The following is a 10000-nucleotide window of genomic DNA, read 5'->3' as shown; positions in this document are numbered from 1 at the left end:
ATATCTGGTCGTCCAGGACCAATATCAGGTCGTCCAGGACCAATATCAGGTCGTACTGGACCAATATCGTACCTGGGATGGGCGTAAAGTTTTCAGGAACGTTATTGTGACTAAAATGAAATATAGAGTAGCAAGGAAATACAGGTTTTAAACGAGACTTCCAATACGATAAGATTTCCAACCACATACAAAAAAAAATGCATTTCACCTGAACACACACATACAGCAACCCGTCTTCCTAATAGAACGTCGCATTTTGACGTATTACTAAGGGCCAAAACTGTCGTACTAGAAAATGGAAGCGGCTGGCGAAAGTGACACACTGTCCCGTTTTCTGTTTTGGGTCCTCTGGTAGGTTAGGATAAGGCCAGGCATTTTGGTACGACAGTTTCCTGATGTTGGGGAACCTTAGGAGAACGGGCTGAATGCTGAATATCAGGGGGCCAGATTCACGAAAGCAGTTACGCAAGCACTTACGAACGTGTACATCTTTCCTCAATCTTTGACGGCTTTGGTTACATTTATTAAACAGTTTACAAGCATGAAAACTTCCCATTCAACTGTTGTTATTGTTATAAACAGCCTCCTGGTGCTTCGGAGCTCATTAACTGTTTAATAATTGAAAACAAAGCCGCCAAAGATTGAGAAAAGATGTACAGGTTCGTAAGTGTTTGCGTAAGTGCTTTCGTGAATCTGACCCCAGTACATGTATTAAACAAAATTGATGATGATTCTCACTCTTACTCGTAGTTTTGTTCCTGGCGTCTTTCTCTTTGTGATTGAAGAGCTTAAACTTGTCGAGCATGGAGTCCTTGTGTTTGGGGGCCGGGTTCGGGGCATGGTAGGGCGAGGTGTGACCGACGTGGTTGTTGGTGGTGGCAGCGGTGGTTGTGGTGTGGGCTGGCTGGCCTGCTGGCCCTCTTAGTGACGACCTCGCCAAGTTGGACGTCCCGCTCGTTCTGTGAACAAACAAAAAGCAGATTTTGAACAAAAATCCTGAAAAGATTGCATGGCGTTCTACAAATCCTGTTGGGCGATCCGCGCGTTCTGGGAACAAAAACAAAGCAATTCATGAACAAAATCTCCCCTCGCGACGTTCTACAAGTCTTTTTAGACGTTTTAGTTCTGTGAACAAAAAAATTCATGAACAAAATCTCCCCTCGCGACGTTCTACAAGTCTTTTTAGACGTTTTAGTTCTGTGAACAAAAAAATTCATGAACAAAATCTCCCCTCGCGACGTTCTACAAGTCTTTTTAGACGTTTTAGTTCTGTGAACAAAAAAATTCATGAACAAAATCTCCCCTCGCGACGTTCTACAAGTCTTTTTAGACGTTTTAGTTCTGTGAACAAAAAAATTCATGAACAAAATCTCCCCTCGCGACGTTCTACAAGTCTTTTTAGACGTTTTAGTTCTGTGAACAAAAAAATTCATGAACAAAATCTCCCCTCGCGACGTTCTACAAGTCTTTTTAGACGTTTTAGTTCTGTGAACAAAAAAATTCATGAACAAAATCTCCCCTCGCGACGTTCTACAAGTCTTTTTAGACGTTTTAGTTCTGTGAACAAAAAAATTCATGAACAAAATCTCCCCTCGCGACGTTCTACAAGTCTTTTTAGACGTTTTAGTTCTGTGAACAAAAAAAATTCATGAACAAAATCTCCCCTCGCGACGTTCTACAAGTCTTTTTAGACGTTTTAGTTCTGTGAACAAAAAAATTCATGAACAAAATCTCCCCTCGCGACGTTCTACAAGTCTTTTTAGACGTTTTAGTTCTGTGAACAAAAAAAATTCATGAACAAAATCTCCCCTCGCGACGTTCTACAAGTCTTTTTAGACGTTTTAGTTCTGTGAACAAAAAAATTCATGAACAAAATCTCCCCTCGCGACGTTCTACAAGTCTTTTTAGACGTTTTAGTTCTGTGAACAAAAAAATTCATGAACAAAATCTCCCCTCGCGACGTTCTACAAGTCTTTTTAGACGTTTTAGTTCTGTGAACAAAAAAATTCATGAACAAAAACCCTAGAGTTGCATAATGTTCTACAAGATAATTTGAACAACTTAAACTACCAGTGAATGTAGCTGAAACGAGGAAGAGAATTTATAATTACCCGATTGGCTTTCGTTTCCACTGTTCAACCACCATGACGCTAATGTCGTATACACCACACCAATGAACACTAATGAACACTAATGAACACGACGTTACTCTTCCTGAACAAAGTTAGTTGCACTTACGATATTCCAAATATTTATTTTCACTCATTTTTTTCATTTTAATAACAATGTTTCAATTTTATAAAATTTCTCCATTAGGATAAGTGTTCCAATATGATAATTTTTCCATTAGGATAAGTGTTCCAATATGATAATTTCTCCATTAGGATAAGTGTTCCAATATGATAATTTCTCCATTAGGATAAGTGTTCCAATATGATAATTTCTCCATTAGGATAAGTGTTCCAATATGATAATTTCTCCATTAGGATAAGTGTTCCAATATGATAATTTTTCCATTAGGATAAGTGTTCCAATATGATAATTTCTCCATTAGGATAAGTGTTCCAATATAATTTTCCCTTGCTTTTGTGATAATCGTTTTTAGATTTTCTCCTTGGTGTTGTCCTAACCTAACCTACTTGATGTTGTCCTGAAAAGGGAATTTGTTAAGCAATGGCACTCGCTCTGTGAGTCAATATATCCATAGGGGGGAAAAAAATGATATTTCGTCCATTTACAAAATAATACCGGTGGTTGGTACAGGAGTTTCGTGCAGTCTGGACACGAGTAAACATTACATGTGGCTGAGTCCGGATATGGATGTTTGTGTTGCGTATCGGACGCGGCGAGAAGCGGTATGTGGTGGTTTATACGGTGCTTCGAGGCATCAAGTGTCCGGATAACATGTGGAGGAGGGAACGGAACGCACTTTTAGGACACACCGAACAGCTGGTCGCTGCCTGACTACAAAAGCAGAACAAACGAACGGACGCACGCACGCACGCACGCACGCACGCACGCACGCACGCACGCACGCACACACACACACACACACACACACACACACACACACACACACCACACACACACACACACACACACACACACACACACACACACACACACACACACACACACAGTACACATACGTTATCAAGAACACGGGCGCGTACACCTCCCACGCGTGAGGCTATACAGAGAAATATAAAATATATCAGGAGATAGTATGTGGACATGCATGCACGCCTCCTCCTTGTATTACAACACTTGTAAACTAAGAAAACTGTTACAAAACCAGAGACGCGGCAAACAAGCAAAGTGATGGGGAATAGAAAGGGGGAGAGAGAGGGAGGGAGAGAGAGGGGGGGCGAAGGGGGGAGAGAGAGGAAGGGGGAAAGAGAGGGGAAGGGGAGAGAGGAAAACTGTGTGTACACCCTCCCCTGTTCATTGTCTCTTGGTCATTAACATTACCTCTAGCGTGACATAATCCCCCCCCCCTCCCTTCCCCCTAACCTGTCCTCACTCAGTGATGAAGAACAACACCCCCCCCTCCCCTACCCTGCCTTATACAATGGGGTTTTGAGGGGGGAGAGAGGGGAGGGAAAGAGTTGTGAACAATGACACCCCCCTCCCTTCCTCTACGGCAAAGGGGAAGCTTAAAAGCAGAAGCGCAACATCCCTCTTTCGTGATCCCCCCCCCCAACCCCTCCCCAATCCTCAACATCACGCCCAGTGCAATGTATTAGGGGAGTCTTCCTTACCCAGACAAAATGTAAAGTTTTCCTCCCTGATCGAGTGCCACTCTTTAAATATAAGCCTCTGGCAAGCAGATTACAATCAGGGAGCAAGTAGGTCATAAGGTGGACCGCCAGCTGTCACACCCGGCTTGTCACTAGGCGGGTAGTAGTAGGCATCCATCAGTCTCAGGAGACTATGGAGTTGCGCTCTGGTTGTCGGTCTGGAGTGGCCTCACCAGGGCGCAAAGCCAGGGGTAGGTTGATTCGGGGGAGAAGCTGTTACCCAGGCAGCAGGTCCCTCCTCTCCACGGCGCTGAAAGTCTCCAATGGAAAGGCACACGCCAGTACAATTGGTTCCAGCGCCGTCGCAGGAACTGTGAGTTCCGGGGGATTCAGCAGGTGGTTATGTTACAGTTGGTACTGTGATCCCACCGCTGCCACCATTGCAACAATGGTGTTTACAAGTACCAACGTCGTCATTACAATATCCTCCCACCGAACATAAGACAAATCGCTGGAACAAAACTAGTCGTGATGACGAAACCATATTCCAGAATATGGAAGAGACGACGACGTTTTCATCCGTCCTGGACCGTTATCAAGTCGATTGCGATAATGATCCAGAACGGATCGAAACGTCGTTGTCTCCTCATCTTCTGGTGTGTGGTCTGGTCATCATATCATCAGCCAAGTTATTGCGACTCATCGTCTGCAAAAGTGGACGTGTTTAAGGAAAAATAAAACACGTTCCTGCAATAACGTGCCGGGCCAACCGAGTTATGGTGGATATGTGAGGAGGTCCAGGAGGCCTGGTCGACGACCGGGCCGCGGGGACGCTAAGCCCCGGAAGCACCTCAAGGTAGCTCAAAGTAACTGTTTGACCAAGCTATCACAAGTCAAGTCTGGTCCCAGCCCAAGCTTGGGGAGTTGTAAGAACTCGCAGAACTCGTTTCAAGTATACTTTAGGTTCAAAGTTTTTTTTTACTATATGCACTGAATCTATCCACTTAAGAAATTATGCCGATAAAAACTGCTAATTTGCCTAATTAATTTTATTTTGTTATTATACGCAATTAGTTTATATATGCTTCTAAAATTAGTTAATTGATTTCCCCCCCTAAGATTGGGCAATTGATCTATCTCATTAGAAGATTGTTCTTCCTCCTTAATTGATAATTATCCCCCCCCCCTTCATTAACAGACGATTGATCCTTCTCATAAGTATAGCTAATTGGTGCAGCTCTTAAGACTTGCCAAATGATACCCCTTTTGAATAGTATCTGTTAGCCACCTCTAAAAGTGACTAGCTGATACCCTCTTCTAACAAATTAATTGATACCTTCCCTGCTCCATTTTCTAAGATAATATAACTGATTCAGTCAAAGAAAACCAGCGACTCTTTTTAAGATTCGTTTAAAATCTTCTGGTACAAACTTGATCATTCGATACACAATTTACTAGTCAACTTAGGTAAACTTTAGCTTGGGTCCACAAGCTTTGATATCAATTTCCTTGCGGATAAGAACTTCAGCCGAGGTCCGCAAGCTTCAAGGGACCATTCTACTCGCAACTTCTGCTACATCTACCCCATTCGCTAACAATCTACCCCCTCCCCCCCCCACCCTCCAACATGTTTCAATTAGTTACCCATCGAAGAACATCAAACTCGCGCACCAGGGAGTAATTACACCCCCAACAAGCCAGACAAGGGCACTATTTTCCCCTCTCAAACGACATGAGGGGTTCTTTATGAGGTGGCACGTCCCCCTCACAGCGACCTCTCGACCCCTGCCCCTCACCCCTCGCTCTCCAGCGTAGGGGGTCGAGATCTGAGTCACAATCCGAGGGGGAATGACTTGCAACGCGGTGCAACCGTAGTCAATGCAGTTTTGGGGTGTGTGTAATTTTTCAATTGCGTTCATTTATTATACATCCCATGCCCAGCCCGTGGTGGAAAAAGGTTAAGAGGCGCATGCACACACGCACGCGCACACTAGTTTCAAAGCGTTATATGACAAAGAGTGCTGGGAAGACGGGACACCACGAGCGTAGCTCTCATCCTGTAACTACACCTAGGTAATTACACACACACACACACACACACGCGCGCGCGCGCGAACGACATATTTCACGGTATGTGGACGAACGAGAGTCCACAGAACATAATCTATCCAGAATACAGATGTTAATGACAAATACAGCGAATATTTCGCTGTATTTATTGAGCCCGCCGTCTGCTGGGCTCAACGCCTATGACTTGATTTATGAGTCTCCAAGTGAGTGGTGTCAAGAGTCTCAAGGCATCACAAGCCAAGCATAAGTAGATCTGGATTGTAAGTAGATGGGGTTCTGTGAGCTCCCTTCTGTAAGTCCAAAAGTTCTCAAATGAGAACTCCGACGCTTCTGAGAAACTGGCCACAGTATGTAAGTCAAGAGCCACTCTATATTAAGGCGATTTTCACCAGCTTTTCTCTTCCTCTCAAAAGCACATTCTCCTCCCCCTTACCCCCCTTAGGTCAGTCTCCCCTCACCCCTGCTCATTCTCCTATCCCAGTACTGCTCTCTATCCCACCGCTTACCCTTCCTCATCCCACCGTACTGCCTTGCAAAGTCATTCCCCCCCCCCCCCCCCCCACCTTCCCAGCTTGGTGTTCTTGCCTTACCAATCACGCCACAATCATTACTAACCGATTCACCATTCCAGTCATCCTCGGAATTCCTCACTTCATCAGCGTCTTGTATACCTTATAGCTCACGCTATAAGCTATAGCTCACGCGGCTGGCTCTGCATGGTTCACGCGTCGCTAACAGCCCCATTCTCTCAGTTTATTGCCCATGGTTACGAATCAGGTCCACCTCCCTCCCCTCCCCCCCTATAAGACTTTCACACATTAACGTTGGGAAGTTATCTTGAGATGATTTCGGGGCTTTAGTGTCCCCGCGACCCAGTCCTCGACCAGGCCTCCGCCCCCGGTAAGCAGCCCGTGAGAGCTGACTAACGGGCATAGGGTGAAAGAAACTCTGCCCATTGTTTCTCTCCGGCGTCCGGGATCGAACCCGGGACCACAAGGGCAGCGTGCTGTCGGCTCGGCCGACCAGCTCCCGACCGGGAGGAAGACTGAAACTGAATTAAATCAGATCGCTCCCAACCCTCGGATCATTCATCGCTAAATCAGATGCAATAAGGATAAGAGATATCTTGTGATAACCTCAAGGTAATCTCAAGGTACAGTAAGGTTAGTAGGCGGGCCATAAAGAGCTACACCTCACTTCCCCGTAGTCACTGATAGGTAAATATTATAGGCAAGTTACCCCTACCCCTGGAAACACAAACCGTAACTGTCTCTATTTTCCGCTTGTTACAACTTGTAATAAAGTTGTTACATCTTGGCTTAACGTGTTTATGACGTATTAGAACGTTGTTACAACCTGCTATATTGGTTGTTATAACTGGTTAGGAGGTGTTAAAACTCGTTCGAACGTTGTACCAACGTCGTAGTTTCGGTGTGTGTTTGGTGGGGCCCCACCTAGGTTTTCTCTTATAAGCCGCGACAAGGGGGAAAGTTTTTTTTTTCAGGACGAGGGGACGAGGCTCGGGTCCAGCAGGAGTGAGGGCAGGGATGGCCGGCTCCATCCACACCCTGTTCACCCTCCAGGGTGATGAAACACTGGCGGTGTTTCACCTTCCTTAACTCCCACATTGGTAATAAATTAGTACTATAGCCTCTCACTCAAAGCTTTTCAGAATACTACACCACACCCATATGTACACCCACACACACTACACACACACACTACACACACACACTACACACATACTACACACACATACTACACACACACAATACACACACACAATACACACACACACTACACAACACACACACACCCACCCACACACCCCTACACCCACACACACTACACACACACACTACACACACACACTACACACACACACTACACACACACACTACACACATACTACACACACATACTACACACACATACTACACACACCTACTACTCACACACACTACACACACACACTACACACACACACTACACACACACACTACACACACACACACACTACACACACACACACTACACACACACACACTACACACACACACACTACACACACACACACTACACACACACACACTACACACACACACACTACACACACACACACTACACACACACACACTACACACACACACACACACACACACACTACACACACACACACTACACACACACACTACACACACACACACTACACACACACACTACACACACATACTACACACACACACTACACACACATACTACACACACATACTACACACACACACACACACACACACACTACACACACACACTACACACACATACTACACACACATACTACACACACACACTACACACACACACTACACACACACACTACACACACACACTACACACACATACTACACACACACACTACACACACACACACACACTACACACACACACACACTACACACACACACACACACACACACACACTACACACACACACACACTACACACACACACACACACTACACACACACACACTACACACACACACACACTACACACACACTACACACACACACACACTACACACACACACACACACACACACACACACACACACACACACACACACACACACCCACACACACACACACCCACCCACACACCCCTACACCCACCACCCACACACACACACTAAGCAATGATCAGCAAGCCGCACTCTCCCACAATAACCCCCCAATACACCCCCCAACCCACAATTACAGCACACAATGAAATGCTCACAATTGTATACCTGCCCGCGGTAATGGCCACACTTCCAATATTCGGTTAATCACGGCATTACTATGTGGCCGGATCACATAAAGGAAACACCTCATTAAACTGAGTGCGGGTTACAAATTAAATTTCACGCCCCCGTTAGACTTTAACTATCTTGTGTAATTAATGCTGCCAATAGCATCTGAATTATGTTTAATGACGCCCCTATTGCACTTTATATAGCAAAAACAAGTTTTGGAAAGTACAAACATCGACATGTAGGACTCTATGCCTGTAAACATGTCGTTAACATATACTAGAAATAGAATTGGTCCCAGCACCGATCCTTGTGGTACTCCACTTGTTACTGTTCGCCAGTTCGACTTCTCGCCCCTTACCATATCTTATCTTGAGATGATTCTTATCTTGAGATGATTTCGGGGCTTTTAGTGTCCCCGCGGCCCGGTCCTCGACCAGGCCTCCACCCCCAGGAAGCAGCCCGTGACAGCTGACTAACACCCAGGTACCTATTTTACTACTAGGTAACAGGGGCATAGGGTGAAAGAAACTCAGGTGAATAAATTCCTGGTTGATACGAGAGATGCACAAAGCGTTACGGTAAGGAGGACTGCTTGATGGGGTTCTGGGAGTAGTTCTACTCCCCAAGCCAGACCCGAGGCCAGGCTTGACTTGTGAGAGTTTGGTCCACCAGGCTGTTGCTTGGAGCGGCCCGCAGGCCCACATACCAACCACAGCCCAGTTGGTCCGGCACTTCTTGAAGAAAACTATCTATTTTTCTCTTGAAGATGTCGACGGTTGTTCCGATAATATTGCTTATGCTCGCTGGGAGGATGTTCGAATCTTAGGCCGAAGGAAAATACCGAACAGGGGGGGGTGGGGGTGGGGGACGGCAGCCAAGTGCGTGTTTAGACAGTTTCAGGCCAGAAAATATATTTTTGTTCGGGTTGGACGGTAAGAGCGACGGTCTCGCTTCATGCAGGTCGGCGTTCAATCCTCGACCGTCAACAAGTAGTTGGGCACCATTCCCCCTCCCCACCCCCGTCCCATCCTAAAGCCTTATCCTGACCCCTCCCAAGTGCAATATATAGTCAGGACGGTTTGGTGCTTTCTCCTCATACACCCCTTCTCCTGATATACCCCTTCTGATATACCCCTTCTCCTGATATACCCCTTCTCCTGATATACCCCTTCTCCTGATATACCCCTTCTGATATACCCCTTCTCTTGATATACCCCTTCTCCTGATATACCCCTTCTCCTGATATATCCCCTTCTCCTGATATATCCCTTCTCCTGATATACCCCTATACACAAAGTCACTCACCACCCTTCGGTGGTGAGTGACAACAAACTCGCGCCACTGTTGTTAATACACTGGTAACATTGTTGAAATGATAGACACAACGAATGGATGG

The 10000-nt window shown here is 45.7% G+C and overlaps 2 protein-coding genes across 5 annotated transcripts in view; one reads left to right on the top strand and one right to left on the bottom strand.

Annotated features, from left to right (window-relative positions):
* Window positions 1-2909, bottom strand: part of LOC138371085 (protein sickie-like) — a 20614-nt gene extending 17705 nt beyond the window's left edge. The window contains exons 1-2 of one of the 4 annotated variants that reach the window (XM_069335746.1): window positions 2112-2909; window positions 745-959 (exon numbers count right to left, since the gene is read on the bottom strand). In XM_069335746.1, the coding sequence (XP_069191847.1) occupies window positions 745-959; window positions 2112-2146 (250 nt within the window). In that variant the 5' untranslated portion in view covers window positions 2147-2909. Of the gene's footprint in view, window positions 1-738; window positions 960-2111 lie in introns of all 4 variants that reach the window. The other 3 variants (XM_069335745.1, XM_069335744.1, XM_069335743.1) reach the window with 3 other exon arrangements.
* The window catches only part of LOC123762148 (uncharacterized), a 243853-nt gene that overhangs the window by 27576 nt on the left and 206277 nt on the right, over window positions 1-10000 (top strand). The gene's annotated exons all lie outside the window — the stretch shown is intronic.

The sequence above is a fragment of the Procambarus clarkii genome, chromosome 34, assembly GCF_040958095.1.
Source record: "Procambarus clarkii isolate CNS0578487 chromosome 34, FALCON_Pclarkii_2.0, whole genome shotgun sequence".
Taxonomy (NCBI): Eukaryota; Metazoa; Arthropoda; class Malacostraca; order Decapoda; family Cambaridae; genus Procambarus; species Procambarus clarkii.
This window is presented reverse-complemented; position numbering and strand designations above follow the sequence as displayed.